At 38.5% G+C, this 19,106-nt stretch overlaps 1 protein-coding gene across 1 annotated transcript in view; it reads right to left on the bottom strand.

Annotated features, from left to right (window-relative positions):
* Nucleotides 1-19,106, bottom strand: part of LOC122564795 (multiple epidermal growth factor-like domains protein 9) — a 324,564-nt gene that overhangs the window by 207,962 nt on the left and 97,496 nt on the right. Inside the window, exon 2 of the mRNA XM_043720030.2 lies at nucleotides 14,827-15,028. Within this exon, the coding sequence (XP_043575965.2) occupies nucleotides 14,827-15,028 (202 nt within the window). The remainder of the gene's footprint in view (nucleotides 1-14,826; nucleotides 15,029-19,106) is intronic.

The following is a 19,106-nucleotide window of genomic DNA, read 5'->3' as shown; positions in this document are numbered from 1 at the left end:
TCCCACCTGCTCCAGAGGTGTGTAATTACATCTGTGAAAAGGTTGATTAAAAATATATTAGAAATTAATTCCATTGATGAAAGGGTTGAGGACTAAAGGGAGCACAAATTTAAAATAATTAGCAAAGGAATGAAATACAACACAAGAAAAAGACCTTTTTAATGCAGAGAATGGTTAAGATTTGGAATGTATTATCTAAAATGTGCTGGAGGCAGATTCAATCGTGGCTTTGAGTATGCCATTTGATAATTGTCTGTAGATAAAATTACAAGACTTACAGGAACAATGTATGGGACTAACTAAATTGCTCTTGCAGAGAGCCAGCACTTACTTGATGGGCCAAATGACATCCACTTTGGTTGTAACCTTTCTGTGATTCAAAAATACCTGTTATTGATTATATTTTTCTTTGTGATAGAGAGGTTCCATTATTGTATTTTGAGTTCACACTGATAGCCAAATGGCTTTATGTCAATAGAAATAATGATGAAAATAAATCTATTTTAAGCATATTATTTGGGATTAGACTTTGCTATATATCAAGTTTAAGGGATATTTTCAATGTTACAAGATGTAATTTACATTTTTTAAATAAAACAAATGTATTTTGTCATTATAGTTATAATGAAAGAAAATGAAACCTAATGATTCATTTTTTTTAAAAACTGCTCTTTATTACATTAAACTGTTATTGTCAGTCATAAGTGGGAGCCATACACTTAGAAACTACCCTGAGGTCTGGTTTTCTGCTCTTGATTCACTGTGGCAATTTTTTTCTGTATTCATGGTCACAGCACATAAAATCAACCTGGTTTTTAAGTCTTACTCCAGACATGCAGCTCTGGGCTATTTTAAAAAAAACTTTCTAGGTTAGCTGGAACAATATGCTTAACGCTGATTCATTGTTTGCTTTTAACTACTATACGGCATTTTCATTATTGCACAGTCAGCTAAGTAGATGATTCTAAGTAAGAATGTTCAAACAATACTGTGTCTGATTTCTGATTAAATCTATGTCAGTTTATCCTGGACATTAACCTTTTTTAAAGTCAGCCTCAATGAATTATTTTTAATTTTAATTTCACGTTAGATGTTAGGATTATGTTTCAAAAGCAGGATGGATCAGGGAGAATGGAAAAGATTTTCACTGTTTTTTGCTCTATGTATGGTATGTACTCGGGAAAATGTCCTTTTTCTCATGTGTACATTATACATTGACCTGTGCTCAGGTTGATGTTTAACATCTATTTTCTGCTCTGTGATATTATATGGATATATAGGGTTGCAATGGCCTCATGGCATTATTGCTAGATGATTAATCCAGAGATCCAACCACTGTTCAGGGGACGTGAATGAATGCTGGAAAGCATCTTGATTATTTTAAATTAGAGTCTGTGCTCCTTTAGTGCTATGGTTTTGTGGTGACATCACAACACTATCAAAATCAGTACTGTTACTTCTGTCATACTTAGTGCATTCTTGCAGTGATCAGAAAATACATAAGGCAATTAAGGGTTTAATAACTCTAAAGCATCCCTTAACCTTCTAGTTAATATTTGTCAAACAAACTGCATGTAAATTATCAGCAAACACAAATAAACCGATTGTTCCGGATGGAGATCCTGCATAGTCAAGGAACTACTTATACTGCTTGCATGTTATGATGAAGGTCCAAAAGTACATAAAACCAGCCTAAAAATGATGCTGAGATGGCTTAACTGAATTAATATTCCATGGATTTTTAATTCAGTGATAAAAATTATACAAGAGGGACATAAATAATGTTATATATTTTTGCTTCAGCATTTATGTTTAAAAAGCAAAGAATAATGCAATGTAGATTGTTTTGAATTGATGCCAAAAGAATTTCAGGATTACGTGACCTGTCAACTGTAATATGTATAACCTTGTCAAATTTAAAATGATTAATTTAATCAAAGAATAGTTATAGGCCTCGTGTTATATGCTTCATATGTAGTATATATGTTAAAGTATAATTTGCTGTGTTCTGTATAGAACATATATTTTATGAACCTATTCCTAATGCTGTTACCTTTCTTTGACAACCGAATTTCAGTTTATCTGCATGTTGCACCATACTCAAACTGCCAAAGTTCATTAAACAGTACAACAGCTGCACAGAATACCAAACATGCTCTGCAGAATTTTCATTACAATATCCATTAAAATACCAGCGTGGGGGAACAGCCTCCAACTTGGCTTCATTTAGGAGAATCATGCAGATCTGACATTCAATTCCAAAAATGATGCTATTTGCATCAAAATTTGTGAAAGATGCCATTTTACAATTCAAATGCTTGTCAAAGAAATTCATAGTTTCATAGAACAAAACATTAGTCTTGCTTTACAAGGTAGCGCATGTCAATCTTTAGAACATGAATTTTGTCTTAAACATGCAACAGTGACAGACAGGAATAACTCAGTCAACCTCATTGGCTTATGAGAGACACTTAACTCCCACTTGTCAAAGGCAACCTATGTCCAAGCTGTGTTGGAAACCATTGAATTTTGTATGTTCAAATTTAGCTGCCTCCTTCTGATTACAGCCATCAGCATTAAAACAAATTACAGTGGCTTGCTTCGCAAACTGTCATGATTTACAAGCAGGGAGAGGAGGGGGCAAGAGGAAAGCAAATAGATGATGCAACAAAATAAAAATCTGAAGATCGAAGTTTCTCACAACTTAGAAATGTGATGTTCCTCCAAAAAACAAAACAGGCTTTGTTCCTGACTGTACGATCTTGAATTGTGTGTCAGTAGACTTACATGGAATATAACAGACATTGTAAGAATAAAATATGCTAAACACAGATTCCAAAGTGTTAAATTTACAGCTATAAAGAAAAATATCTCTCAACTCATGCAATATTTCAGTGTACGTGAAATCTAATACTGAATCACCAGAGAATAAATTGTGTTTTGTGCCAGGAAGCTGGTAGGAGCTTCCAGCTGGATGCTCTCAGGCTCAAAGTCTGGCTGTCTGTCAAAGACGGCTGTAGGGTTTGTACAGATGTGAACTGAAAGAGGAACCTGGCTCCATTGCCAACGATGATTTGCCGGGAAATATTTACCACTATTTCCTCTAAAATCCAGACTGAAAATAAAGTTGCACAATAAAGGATCTTGCACAATCTGGCCCAGGAATAGCAAGTGGTTGCCCACTGTGCAAAAATTCCTTGAAACCTTGTTCTTACTGCAGAATGTATTATTTATATAACTGTGCTTGTTTTAAATGTTCCTGCCTGTTTCTATGCCACGCAGAGGGCTGACTTTAACAGGTGTGAGTAAGGCCCACTTCACTAGCCACAGGTTAGGTGGCAAGCCTGCCGCAGCTGTTTCTCACAACTCATATTCTGTCAATGGCAGAGGGATGAGGCCGTTTAGTGGTCATTAATTGGCCTAGGCCTGGGGAGCTCAACCTTGTCTTTCCCCACCATTGGCTTAATTGGGGAATGTTGAATAACTGACATATTTTACCACGCTTTCCTTCTTGAATAAAGGGTGTCATCTGTCTTTCAGGCTACTATAGGGTCTATTGAAGTCCAACCAATGCATGTAAAAAATGAAATCCTGAAGCTTCCATATAAATATTTCCTGACTCTCACAGGATCTATTTTAATTCTATCCATATTGAGGAGTCTATGCAAGGTATTTAAAATGCCAAGGCTTTATCAAGGGTTGCAAGACGATTTGCCAGAATGGCACCAGTGTTGGGAGCATTCCATTATGTAGAAAGATTCAAGAACCTTGATTATTCTCCTGAGAGCAGGGATGGTTGAAGAGATTTCATAAAGGGGCTCAGAATCATGAATAGATTTAATACAGCAGATAAAGAATAATTGCCTCTTGAATCAGACTGTGAGTCAACATTGCATGGCTCTTTGCATTGCTGGCTCTTTGAGCCAGCTCTCTCCTTTAATGAGGCATGGCTGATCTTGGGCTTCAACTCCTGAAATTGCGTAAAATCACACCTCAGGCGGCCACTTTGTGCCACCTTCCAACCAAGAATTGGCAGAAGGTAGACTGGTAGCCCTTACATGTGGCACAGCGGCTAAAATTACTAAGCACTTCCTGCTACCAATGGAGGATGGGAAATCAACTCCTTAAAAAGCTAAAGTGTTCTCGACATTTTAACATCCTTTCACCTTCAAAGCAATTCCTTCACTTTAATATTTCGTTACGTTCAAAAGCATATTGTGCCATTCTTCAAATGAATATTTTAAATCCTATTTGAAAGAATTTATGAAAGTGTAGAAATGAAGATCAAATTCTTCAGCTGCCTCATTTGACATGCCAAATGGAATTGGGAAGCATCTTTGAGAAAACTATCTGTGGTTGAGAACTGGCTAATGTTTGACTACATGAATGTCAACTGCAACAGTAACTTGAACATATTCCAGAACTGGTATATTTTAAAATATTAAGCAAAACTGCAAAATGACCTATCTTGTAACACTTGAACTCAGTTGTACAGCAATGAAAAGGGAGGTTGGAAATCTTCCAACTTTCTATTTACAAGTTAGAATTAACCTAGAAACCTTGACTATCTCATCGTCAGTAAAAGGCAAATTAAGGTAATCAGGTGTCATTAGTATTAAAATAAACTGAGCTATCGGGATAGATTTTAATACACAAAAATTGTGAATTGGGGTCAGATGTTAGAACTTTTAAAAACTGAGCATCAACACTAATTCATCCAAGTGGAGTTCAAAATGAATGCAGCATAAACGATTCAGTTGACTCTCTGCAGTAAGGTGGGCTGGCAATTCAAATATTTTACTAATGATGGAAACCTCTGATTTGAGCCAATTATGTACATTTTAAATTGGCTGGTCAGGCTCTACAGATTTCAGGAAGGCTAGTACCTGAGAAGAAATGAAGACAACTATGAAGTCCCTTTGTAGCGCTGTTTACCACCCATTAGGAGCAAGAGTGCTGTTTTCTATTGCAACCCATCTTCATCAGACACCCATAGAAATATTTCAGGATCAGATCTAGCTTAGGATTGGACAGAGGTTAGGGATCACAAAACTCTGAGGCCAGATGCCTCCCCTCCTCACATAGCAGTCAGGGATGTTACAACCTACCAAGAACTCCATAGCATGTGAGGAAATATACACTTCCAAGTTTCCCATGCCAAGCTCTGCCACTCTCACTCCTGGTTGCCTAAATAATCCACCCAGAGTCGAGAATGTGGTGCTAGAAAAGCACGGCAAATCAGACAGCATCCATGGAGGAGAATCGATGTTTCTGACAAGAGCCCTTCACCAGGAGGAACGAGTAATCCACCCAATCAATATCTGCCCCATTGTGGTTGCATCAAGGACTTGACACATTTCAGGACTCTTTTACAAGAACTAAATGTATTTGTGTATGACATGGAGGTAATAGTTTAGATTATCCAACTTTTATATTCATTCCAGTAAAGTTAGATGAATTTGAAAAATGACATTTGAAGGACACTATGAGCTAGTAGTGAGAATACCAAGTCATTATATCTTTATGGTATAAATCTGACAATGTATCCTTGCAATAGAAATCTTAGTTCTTTTGACGACTGTTATTGACCAGACCAAACCCTCATCAAATATATCAAGGGGATAGCCTAAACTCCATCTTTTATCCTATCTAAAGTGTGATGATGATGCTCCTTTAACAAGGTTACGTTGTCCTTTGTGTTTTTTTAAAATATGAAATCATAAAAATAGAGGTTCTGGAAAGTCTGGACTTGGATGGGTTTTAGGGCTAATTTGATTATAGCTCGCAGATACTGCCTCATGTAAAACAGCTTCAGGTTTTAAAAAAAACATTTGTACAATGAAAGGGAGTGGCCAGTTCTCCCAGCTCAGCTTTTCTCTGGTTTGATTTAGTTGTTTTGCAGTCTGGCTATTCACTGAAAGCAGTCAGGCAGTTGTGAAGCTGCTGATCCAAGAAACAGTTGCATTGAAGAAGGTTTTCTATGCTCTCTCTCTCTCTCTCTCTCTGACATCAATCCTGTAACACCCTGTATTTGATTTTATCTTTTGTGCCAAGGGTATTTAGGGGGATTGTTGCAAGTATTTGGAGCATCATCATTAAGTTGGTATAGTCTGTTAGGATTTCGAACAGGTTAAATTATTCGGTATTCTGTTCTCTCTTGCTTGTGTTTCATTTGGTAATCTTGTAAATAAATTCTGTTTTGTTTAAAACTACATGGTTTGACCAACCACATCCCTCCTGGAATATCCATGTTTCACCTGCTTGAAACAACCAGCAAAGTTAGGATTTGGGTTCTTTTCTTGAAATGTTCTGAGGAGGTCGGGCCTGGTCTGTAACAAAAGGCAAGTGAAAGATGCACTGTTCCAGATGTAATTCGGTTGGTTATGCCACTCAGCTTTAAGCAAAACACATTTTATTCTTATACACAGTTAAAATCCCAACAAAGGAAAGAAGAATTTATATAATTTAATTCTATTAGAAAACTTAACAGAATAATAGATTATTTAACTATCAAACAGTAACTGTTCCAATATAGTAACATCCTATATTCATACCCTTAGCAAATGCAAATTCATGAAAATAGATTGTCTTAAATGTGATCTTTCTCCAGTACAGGAGGAAAGAACCCCATGAGAAACTTCTGGTAGAGAGACAGGTCTGGCAGCTTCAATAACCAACTTCAAAACTCCAATAACTACTGAACGCTAAACTAAAACCTTGGTTTGTGGGAGCTTGCCTCCACCATTCATGTTGCTTCTACTGTTCCAACTTAACAAAATCCCCAGGGTCTCACAAGCTGTTTATTCTATTGGCTCGAAAGAGACAGCTCACTACCTATGGCTCAAAACCTTTCTTCAAACAAAGCAGGACAAAATATACCCCTTAAAGCCATAGTATCATCAACTATAAACGTATTGGGTTAACAGGATGTTTTTTGACTGCGATGTTTTCATTTATAGAGTCATAGAGATGTACAGCACGGAAACAGACCCTTCAGTCCAACTTGTCCATGCCGACCAGATATTCCAACCCAATCTAGTCCTACCTGCCAGCATCCGACCCATATCCCTCCAAACCCTTCCTATTCATATACCCATCCAGATGCCTTTTAAATGTTGCAATTGTACTAGCCTCCACCACGTCCTCTGGTAGCTCATTCCATACACGTACCACCCTCTGTGTGAAAAGGTTGCCTCTTAAGTCTCTTTCATACCTTTCCCCTCTCACCTAAACCTATGCCCTCTAGTTATGGACTCCCCCACCCCAGGGAAAAGACTTTGTCTATTTATCCTATCCATGCCCCCCATGATTTTATAAACCTCTATAAGGTCATCCCTCAGCCTCCGATGCTCCAGGGAAATACAGCCCCAGCCTGTTCAACCTCTCCCTGTAGCTCAAATCCTCCAACTCTGGCAACATCCTTGTAAATCTTTTCTGAAACCTTTCAAGTTTCACAACATCTTTCCAATAGAAAGGAGACCAGAATTGCACACAATATTCCAACAGTGGCCTAACCAATGTCCTGTACAGCCTCATGACCTCCCAACTCCTGTACTCAATACTCTGACCAATAAAGGAAAGCATACCAAACGCCTTCTTCACTATCCTATCTACCTGTGACTCTATTTCAAGGAGCTATGAACCTGCTCTCCAAGGTCTCCTTGTTCAGAAACACTCCCTAGGACCTTATCATTAAGTGTATAAGTCTTGCTAAGATTTGCTTTCCCAAAATGCAGCACCTCGCATTTATCTGTATTAAACTACATCTGCCACCTCTCAGCCCATTAGCCCATCTAATCAAGATCCTGTTGTAATCTGAGGTAACCTTCTTCGCTGTCCTCCATACCTCCAATTTTGGTGTAATCTGCAAACTTACTAACTGTACCTCTTATGCTCACATCCAAATCATTTATATAAATGACAAAAAGTAGTGGACCCAGCACTGATCCTCGATATCCTTGCTTAACACAAATCTGTCTGCCTCAGATTTACATTTAACAAAATTAACATTGACTGTTGCTTGAGAAACAGTGTCCCAAATCTTCAGTACTCTTCATGTGTAAAGTGGTTTCTAACAACTCTCCTGAATAGCCTGACCCTAATTCTTAGAATATGTCCCAGTTCTAGAATCTTCAACTCGTGGAAATAGATTTCTCAAATAATGGCCCTGATATATTCTCTCATTATTTCATTTCATCATTCTTGCTATAATACATTAGAGATGTAGTTCACAAATTGGTCATTGTTATTAATATCCCACCCACGATATACAAAGTAAATGCAGCTGGTTTGATGATAAAAATCTGAGAACTTCATAATGATTTCTCCATATAGCAACCACATCATCAAATTAACAAGGAAAGGATTTCTTGTAAACTCTGAAAATTTACTAACATCTTTAAGTAGGGAGGGAATTTCCATAAACAAATGATGTGTATTTAGATCGAAAAATAAAAGTACGGGGTTTTGTATTTTTAGTGTAAAAGAAGGAACTGAAGATATTAAATGACCACATAAATATGTGACTAGTCTGCAAAAGGTAGACGACTGAAATGATAATATGACGGCATTATGGCATCTTCTATTTTGAATGAAAAAATATTATATTGCCTTCTAAGAACTAGTTAGAACACTGAAAGTACCTAGTGAAGTTTCTAACCCTTTTCACCTTGACGTAGGCAATTTTCTTGATGCAATTCAATGTAAGAACTTATTTAATGTGAGCTACATCTCATTTTGATGTCAAATTATATTAGAGAAATTATTGTATATATGACACTGAGCTTTAAATCCCATTGCTGACCCATTCACTAAATTTATACTGAAGTATTTCACAAAATAAAAATCCATTTTCATTACCCAAGAAATGCAAACCCACAAAATGTACAGTATCTGATTTTTTTTTAAAGTTGACCATTTATTTAACCAGGTCATACAAGTGGAATAGATTGCTTCATGATGGACCACAAATTATAGTTAAATGTATAAAAATGAATAACATACTTTTTGATTGTATACCTGAATACAGGGAGCACTGAATGGGTGATAGTGGATTTCCCTATACTATTCTAAGATGTACAATCTTGTGATGACAAGGTCAGCATTCTATTTTTGGTAAAACATGATAAATGGATGAATACGTTCAATGGGAAGATCATAGCAAGGGCACTTTGCTAAGCAGAGAATGAAATGCAATGCACCTGTGTTCTAAGATGCACATAATTAAAACTGTCAAGAGAGACAGACTGAGAAAAGCTAAAGTACAACCAAATAAATCACAAGAATGAGTAGTAAATATCAATCAAAACACCAATATAGAAAACATGCACACTCCTGAACACATTCAACAAGAAACAGTGTATTCTCTGTATAATGTCATACTAACCTTTAAAATGAACACAAAATAAGTACACATCTTTTGACTACATTGACTGACAATGTGGATGAGAGTCAATAATACAATATGAATTAATGAATATTTAAAGAGGTGCGCACTGACCAGAAACAGTCAATACAGATTTTTAAAGACTAGTGTATGCTCAATTTATGCAGTTAACATAGAACATAGAACAGTACAGCACAGTACAGGCCCTTCGGCCCTTGATGTTGTGCCAGCCTTTTACCTTACTGTAATATCAAACTAACCTACCTACCCTTCATTGTACTAACTTCCATGTGCCTATCCAAGAGCCGCTTTAATGTCCCTAATGTATCTGACTCTGCTACCATTGCTGGCAGTGCATTCCATGCACCCACCACTCTCTGAGTAAAGAACCTTCCTCTGACATCTCCCCTAAACCTTTCTCCAATTACCTTAAAATTATGCCCCCTCATGATAGATATTTCAACCCTGGGAAAAAGTCTCTGGCTATCCATTCTATCTCTGCCTCTCTACATCTTGTACATCTCTATCAAGTCACCTCTCATCCTTCTTTGCTCCAATGAGAAAAGCCCTATCTCCCTCAACCTTTCTTCATAAGACATGCCCTCCAGTCCAGGCAGCATTCTGGTAAATCTCCTCTGCACCCTCTCTAAAGCTTCCACATCTTTCCTATACTGAGGCCACCAGAACTGAACACAATATTCCAAATGTAGTTAAACCAGGACTGCACAGAGTTGCAGCATAATCTCGCGGCTTTTAAACTCAACTCCCCCGCTAATGAAAGCCAACACGCCATATGCCTTCTTAACAACCCTATCAACCTGGGTGGCAACTTAGACGCTTCTATGGACATGACCCCAAGATCCCTCTGTTCCTCGACACTACCAAGAATCCTGCTTTTAACCCTGTATTCTGCATTCAAATTTGACCTTCCAAAGTGAATGACTTCACACTTTTCCAGGTTGAACTCCATCTGCCACTTACCTGTCCAGTTCTGCATCCTGTCAATGTCTCGTTACAACCTACAACAGCCCTCCACACTATCCACAACTTTGTCATCGGCAAACTTACTGAACCCACCTTTCCACGTCCTCATCAAAGTTATTTATAAAAAGTACAAAAAGCAGAGGTCCCAGAACTGATCCCTGTGGAACACCACTGGTCACTGAGCTCCAGGCTGAATACTTTCCATCTATCACCAGCCTCTGTCTTCTATGGCCAGCCAATTCTGTATCCGGATGGACAGGTTTCCCTGCATCCCATGCCTCCTTACTTTCTGAATGAGCCTACCATGAGGAACCTTACAAACGCTGCGCTAAAATCTATGTACATCACATCCACTGCTCTACCTTCATCAACATGCTTTGTCAGGTCCTCAAATAATTCAATAACTTTTGGAAGGCATGACCTGCTCCTCACAAGGCTGTGCTGAATATCTCGAATCAAACTGTGGATTTTCAAGTAATCATAAATCCTGTCTCTCTGAATCCTCTCCAATACTTTGCACACCATAGACGTAAATCTGACTGGTCTGTAATTCCCAGGATTATTCCCATTCCCTTTCTTGAACAAGGAAATAACATTTGTCACTCTCCAATTATCTGGTATGACTCCAATGGACAGTGAGGATGCAAAGATCATCACCAAAGATGCAGCAATCTCTTCCCTTGCTTCCTGTAGTAACCTAGGGTATATCCCATCTAGCCCAGAGGATTTTTCTAGGCTTACGTTTTTCAAAATTTTCAGCACATCCTCCTTCCTATTATCAACCTGTTCTAGCATATCAGTCTGTTTCACGCTGTCCTCAGAAACGTCAAGGTCCCTATCAGTAGTGAATACTGCAGCAAAACAAAAACGACCTCCCCAACTTCCTCTGACTCCAGGCACAAGTTCCTTCCACCATCCCTGACTGGCTCTAACCTCACTCTGACCAGCCTCTTGTAGAATGCCTTAGGGTTTTCCTTAATCCTACCCACTAAAGCTTTTTCATGCTCCCCTCTAGCTCTCCTAAGTCCACTCTTCAGTTCCTTCCCTGTCAGCTTGTGACCCTATAAAGCCCAATCTGATCCTTGCCTCTTCAACCTTAAGTAAGCTTCCTTCTTCCTCTTGACTAGATGTTCCATATCCCTTGTCACCCAAGTTTCTTTCAATCTACTATCCCTTCCTTGTGTCAGAAGGACAAACCTGTCCAGCACTATCAGCAGGTGCTTCCTAAACAACCTCCACATTTCTGTTGTGCATTCCCTGAGGACATCTGTTCCTAATGTAGGTGCCCCACTTCCAGCATAATGGCATTGTAATTCCCCCTCCCCAATTAAATACTTTCCCATTCTGCCTCTATCCCTCTCCATGAGTATAGTAAAGGTCATGGAGTTGAGATCACTGATCACCGAAATGCTCTCCCACTGAGAGATCTAACACCTGACCTGGTTTGTTACCAAGCACCAAATCCAATATGGCCTCCCCTCTAGTCAGCCTATCTACATACTATGTTAGGAACCCTTCCTGGACACACCTCACAAAAACTGTTCCATCCAAACTATTTGAATTAAGTAGGTTCCAATCAATATTAAGGAAGTTAAAGTCACGCATGATAACATCCCTGTTACTTCCACACATTTCCAAAAACTGCCTCCCAATGTGCTCCTCTGTGTCTCTGTTGCTATTGGGGGGCCTGTGGAAAACTTCCAATAAAGTGACAGCTCCTTTCCTGTTTCTGATTTCCACTCATACTGACTTTGTAGACAAACCCTCCTCGACGATCCTTCTGCAGCTGTGATATTATCCCTGATTAGCATGGCTACTCCTCCACCTTTTTTACCTTCCCGACCTACTCCTTTTGAAACAAGTAAACCCTGGAACATCCAAGAATCATTCCTACCCCTGTGATATCCAAGTCTCTGTAATGGCCACAACATCACAATTCCAAGTACTGATCTATGCTCTGGGTCCACCACCCTTATTCCTGATACTTCTAGCATTAAATTAGACACATTTCAAGCCATCACACTGACTGCACTTTCCCTATCATTTATTTTTAGGAAACCGCAAGGTGCATAGATGAAGACATGTGGTGGATGTGAAAGCAGTTTCAAAAGGCATTACCGAAATGTATTACTATATAATAGACTTGCTGCTACAATGAATGCAGGGTACATGTTATCAAAGATAAAGAAATTATATAAGTAGAGAAATCATAAGGAGAAGGAAAATTAGCAGAGATGCAGTTAGACATCTATCAGATCCATGGAATTGGATTATTGAAATGGCTAGATTGTCTTACTCTCTGAAAGGAGTTATATAAATGCAGCTGCTGTTTGTGGTACTGCTGAAACTCAGGACAACTGTTAAACCCTACTTTAACTCAAAATTTACATAAATATACGAACAGATGCAAAACGTGGTGGTGTTCCCATGTACCTGCTGTCCTTGTCATTCTAAATGGAAGTGTTCATGGGCTTGGAATGTGCTAGGGATCTTTGGTCAATTTCCACAGTGCATCTTGCTGCTACTGAGTGTTGCTGGTGGAAGGAATGTGGATGTGATGCCAATCAAGCGGGTTGCTTTGGTGTCAAGCATCCTGAGTGCTGTTACAGCTGCACTGATCCAGGCAAGTGGGGAGTATTTCATCACAATTCTGACTTGTGCCTTGTAAATGGTGTACAAGCTTTAGTGAGTCAGAAGGTGAGTTATTCAAAAAAAAGTGAGGGCTGCAGATGCTGGAGATCAGAGCTGAAAATGTGTTGCTGGAAAAGCGCAGCAGGTCAGGCAGCATCCAAGGAATAGGAGAATCGACGTTTCGGGCATAAGCCCTTCTTCTGGTGAATAACTCTAGTGAGTTATTCACCAGAAGAAGGGCTTATGCCCGAAACGTCGATTCTCCTATTCCTTGGATGCTGAGTTATCTAGTGAGTTATTCACCAGAGTATTCCCAGCTTCTGACCTGCTCTTGTTGCCACAGTGTTTATGTGGTGAGACCAGTTGAATTTATGATCAATGGTAAGACCTTAGGATGTTGATGGTAGGGGAGACAGAGATGGTAAAATTATTGAATATCCAAGGACAGTGGTTAGATTGTCTCTTATTGAAGATATTCATTGCCTACCATTTGTGTGGCGTGTATGTTACTTGCTACTTGACAGCCCAAGCCTGGATATTGTCCAGATCTTGTTGCATTTGAACATGGATCCCTTCGCTATATGAAGAGTCATGTATGGTGCTGAACATTGTGTAATCATCAGCGAGCATTCCCACTTCTGATCTTATGAAGGAGGGAAGGTCATTGATGAAGCAGCTGAAGATGGTTGGGCCTGGGACACTACCCTAAAGAACTGCTGCAGAGATATCCTGGAGCTCAGACGTCTGACCTCCAACAACCACAACCATCTTCCTATGTGCATGGTATGACTCCAACCAGTAGAGAGTTTGCAGTCTGTGGGATAGGTCAACAGAGCTGTTTTTGTCATTGTCTTTTCTGGTGCCTAGGTCAATACCAGGTGGTCCTTCCAGTTTCATTTCTTTGTTGAGACTTCAAGGCAATTGATACAGCTGAGTGGCTTGCTAGGACATTTCAGAGGGCAACTGAGAGTCAATCATGTTGCTTTAGGTCTACTGGCTCACATGTAGGCCAGACTAAGTGAGGATGGCAGATTTCCTTCCCTGAAGTACATTAGTGAGCCAGATGGGTTTTCCCAACAATGGTTTCAAGAGTAGATTTTAATGCCTGATTTTTAAAATTGAATTCAAATTCCAACATCTGTCTTGGAAGGATTTGAACCCAGGTCCTCAGAACATTAGCTAAATTTCTGGGTAGTCTAGCGATAATACCCCAATAGACTATTGCCTCCCCTAATCGGAGAAGCCATTTGAAATGTTAATAGTATCCATAAGCTTTGATGCACCAAATATAGCTATCTTCATGTAATGATAAATATATAGATGTGAGTTCCTGCCATGTGTGTAGATATTTGATGGCTTTCAAATTCAATGTTCCGTGCTTTGAATGATAAAAGAAATGTAGATGATAAATCAATGTAACTTTCTTCTAATTCAATCACCAGATATGGACAGTGTGAATACTTTTAGCATTTAATGACCTCCCTAGCTGTTCTTGAATGGTAGGCATTTTTGAAACAATGCAGTACAATATCGTGCAATGAGGATGACTCCACAGGATTTGATTCAGCATGTTGAAGAAACTCAGGTACATGTTGAAGCTGGAGTTCTGTGAGAATTGGAGGAAAACCTGGAGGATATGGTGCCCCATCCACCTGCTGCCTGTGACCTTCTACGTGGTAATGGCTGAGGAGACAGGTGGGGCTACTTACAACATTGCTACTTTCCATTTTCCTATTGCTTTTAGTTGCTGGCTTGTCTCTCCTGGGAATTCAGTGTTGACTGATGGTGTTACCACCCTTTCTACCACTGAACTATAATGTCCTTACCTGTGACATTGGGAGTTTACTGCTCCTGTCTCATTACATCCACATAAAGTGCACTGTCCGTTAATGGTGCTGCGGTAAAAGCCTCCTGCACAATCACTGCATTGTAGGCCGATGTACCCAGGTAGGCAATCGCATTGGCCTGACGATGTGTTACACAGGGAATCATTGCTGCTTCCAACAATACTGCAGTTACATTCATGGTCTGTAATGGGGAAAAAAGATTAAGAATTTGTCATTTGTTTTAACTTAATAATTTGATTCAATAAAAAAACTGAGAACAAGCTGCTATAAACCAGAAATTAGTCAAATAAAGAAATGTTCTGAACACATTCAAGCAGTACAGATTATCAGAGTTATAAACTAGTTTTGCTAGCTTCCTACATGTGCTTTCTGCCACTGAGGAGTGAGTTTCTCCGAACAATTAGGTAGAACTCTTTAGAATTGCATTCTATCTTAGAAGGCGACTGTGAAAAGGAACACAGGCAGAATGATCATAATCTGGAGAGCATTACTCATATCATCTGATCAGAAAACAGGTAGGGGAATAGTAAAGTTTGTACAACGGCTGGCTTTTCATTCATGGCATGATTAATTATTCCATTGGGCAATTTAGAAGAATTTCAACTTTCATATGTTTTCTACTTTTTAGTGAGAAGAGTAAGTCATATGGCAAAAAATTTAAGGCAGACCCAGTATAAAATGCTGAGGTACAGACAACTGTTAACTGGATTGAGAAAAGCCTTGGATATAAGAAGGTTAGTTAACATCTTCAAATTATAATTGCAGACTAGGGAGCATTAGCCTAAAATTAGTAAGCTTCAAGCAGAAAGAAAAGCACATTATAGAATTTGTTAATCGAACACCATTATGGCACCGTGGCTCCTATTAAACTAGAATTGCAATAAGACATAAAGTATGACCGGAGAGTATTGAACAAAGTAGTTTGGAAGGTAAGATCCATGGTCTACAATATCATTAGATTAAAGATTTGTAGAGTTTTGCCATTTTGAAAGTTTTAATTGTGATATTTACTTCTTTCAGGAGTTAATTGAGTAGAATAAACATACACATTGTCTGGCAGAAGCAGTTTATGAATGGGGGATATTTTTCTTATTCCACACTATGTGTGTTTATATATATTGAACAGTTGGAAAGAAACAGCAAGTTAGAAATAAGGAGAAATGCAAATTTGACAAGAAAATGGGAAAACACTAAATGCAAGAACAGTTGTACGGTAACCAGGCAAAGCTAAGAGGATTCTTGTGACTCTTTTTGTTTCTTCATAGAATATAGAACATAACAGCACAGTACAGGCCCTTTGGCCCTCGATGTTGCGCCGACCTGTCATACCAATCTGAAGCACATCTAACCTACACTATTCCATGTACATCCATATGGCTTGTCCAATGATTCGCAATCTATTCAATCAAGCACTTCTTTCACCCTCACAATGTTATGTTTTGGTAGAGTATATTTTTGTTTATTCGCTCATGCAATGTGGGCGTTGCTGGCTAGGCTAGCATTTATTGCCCATCCTTAATTGCCAAATTTCAGTTGAGGGTCAATCACATTGCTGTGGGTAAGGAGACACATATAGACCAGACCAAATAAGGATAACAGATTTTCTTCCATGAAGAGCAGGAGTGAACCAGATGTTCTTTTTTTAGATAAACAATAATCAACAGTGCTTATATAGCTAGATTTTATTTTGCAATTCCAGATTTTTTTTATTTGAATTGAAATTTCACCATCTGCATTGGTAGGATTAAACCAATGTCTGCAGAACATTAGCGTGGGGTTCTGGATTACTAGTCCAATGACATTACCACGAAGCCACTTTCTCCCCACATTTCAGTTATCACTTGTTTGCATTTAGGCCTAACAGATTAAAACAAGCTGTTAGAAATCTTCAAAACGTGACCAACTGTATTGGTTTTGAAACATATTTTATCCTTTTTATTCCTGTGGTTTCATAATGTGAAAACCTTAATTATTGCGGTTATTGCAACGTCGGTGAATTTTTAGCAGCAGTTAAGCAACTCGAAGAATCCAAGTCAGGATGTTTTGATATTTTCCTTTGTTTGTCTACTTTTGTAAATGACAAAAGCAATGAAGCCTTCTTCAGTCTATTAGATATGAAGGAGTATTCCATATTACAAAATATTAGACTTGCGATCCATTCATAAATAAGATAGTGTCATTTTGAATTGAAGGAAACTATTCCCAAATCCAAACCTTTTTGGCTGCAGCATATACAAAGTTATATCCATTGCTATTATAGAATACTTTTATGTAGCTATCAATGTTGACATTTCAGAAATGGAAAATTGCTTCCAATAACTAATTGTAAATTCAAAACTGAGCTGAATTATTTTGAGGACCCCATACCTGGCAATCTTCAGGAGATTCTGCTGCTTATTAGCCCATTATGGCATTGTAGCCCATCAAGTCTGCTCTGCCATTCATTGTGATCACGGTTGATCTGATAATCCTCAATTCCACATTCCTACATTATCTCCGTAACAAGTGATTCCCTAAATGATTAAAAATCTATCTATCTCAACCTTGAATTTACATAATATTCGGATTCAATAGCCATTTGTAGTAAAGAATTCCACAGAATCTTCACCCTTAGAGAAAAGAAAATCCTCTGGAAGCAGGCCAATCTGCCCACTGAGTCCACACCAACCTTCTGAATAGCATTCCACCTGGACCCACCCCTTATCTTATCAGTGTAACTTTGTATTTCTCATTACTAATCGACCTAGCTTGTTCATCTCTGGACTCTTTGGGCAGTTTAGCATGGCCAATTCACCTAACGTGCACATCTTTTGACTGTGGGAAGAACTGGAGCACCCGGAGGAAACCCACGAAGACACAGGGAGAATGTGTACAGTCCCCACAGACTGTAATCCGAGGGTGAAATCGAACCCAGGTTCCTGACATTGTGAGGCAGCAGTGCTTATCATCATGCCACCCAATCTTTGTGGGTGTTTCTTTACTCTGAGATTATGCCCTTTCAACATGGATGGCCTGAATAATTTCAAAGTTTGTAGATGTCATGAAACTCAGCAATTCTGTAAACAAGAAGAAAATAGCATGAAGAATGATGAAGATTCGTTATTTGTAATTGTTATTTGGAAACTTGACTTCTAAAAAGGAGAAAAAATGGATTTTGTTTTTCAGGTATGTGAAAGTCTGATGTATTTTTGTTTTAAAGTTTGGAAACTAATTTTGAACAATAAGGTCAAAACAGCATTTCCAAGAAGTCACTGATTTCAGCAAAATGGGTAGTAAGCCACCTGGGGAAGTAATTGTTAAGATATTAACTGACTTGAGTTTTATAACTGAAAAATGTGTTGCTGGAAAAGCGCACCTGACCTGCTGCGCTTTTCCAGCAACACATTTTTCAGCTCTGATCTCCAGCATCTGCAGTCCTCACTTTCTTCTAGTTGAGTTTTATAACCCAGAGAGAGGGCACACATCAGGTACTGAAGTTCTTAGAAGTCAGTGAGAAGCAAGTCCAGAAGCCATAGGTTGTGAGGGTACCAGAAAGAAAGTCACCTTGCAAGGTTATTGAAGGCATGAGTCACGATAACCTATGTTAAACAATCAGTGAGATGAGTTAGCAGTTAAATCTATGGGTTTCCAGTAAAGACATTAACTGAAGAAAGTAGCAAAAGCTACCAAAATGTACCAAAATGAAACTGATTGCAGCTGTGTCAACTGAGTAAGAGTCTTTAGCATGGAGAGAGTGGTGACTCTTCACTGAAGTTTCAGCGCTTGTAAGATAAAAGGGCTGATTTTTCTTCTGAAATTTGTGATGAAATTGTTCCAAATATTCTTGCGTACTGTAAGATAGTTGATGCTTTTCTTTGGTGTAATAAACCTTTATGTTACTTAGTTCAAAATACATTTGCAATCTCTTGTTCAGTGACTGACCTCCACACTAAGAAAAATGAAAAATAAAGCTTATGGTTTAACAAGACAGATTTCACGCTGTAATTTTACCTGTTTAGTATTACCATCAGCTAGAATCATAACATAAACCTAAGGAGGACACAGACTCGTGAAATGGTCAAATATGTGGCAGATGGAATTTAACATATGGAAGTAAAAAATGATAAATTTGATAGTAGACTAAAGAAATAATAGAAACTAATTGGTACAATTTTAAAAGACTGCAGGAACAGAGAGAGTTGTAGATGCTTGCATTATTCTTTCAGTGAAGCATGACAAGTTGAGAAGGTTGCATAAAACCAAAAAAAGCATTTGAGTTC

Source organism: Chiloscyllium plagiosum, unplaced genomic scaffold (genome assembly GCF_037043375.1).
Source record: "Chiloscyllium plagiosum isolate Xiang-an unplaced genomic scaffold, Cpla_swu_hap1 HiC_scaffold_21, whole genome shotgun sequence".
In the NCBI taxonomy this organism is placed as follows: domain Eukaryota; kingdom Metazoa; phylum Chordata; class Chondrichthyes; order Orectolobiformes; family Hemiscylliidae; genus Chiloscyllium; species Chiloscyllium plagiosum.
The sequence above is the reverse complement of the archived record's forward strand: the minus strand, read 5'-3'. Positions and strand labels throughout refer to the sequence as shown.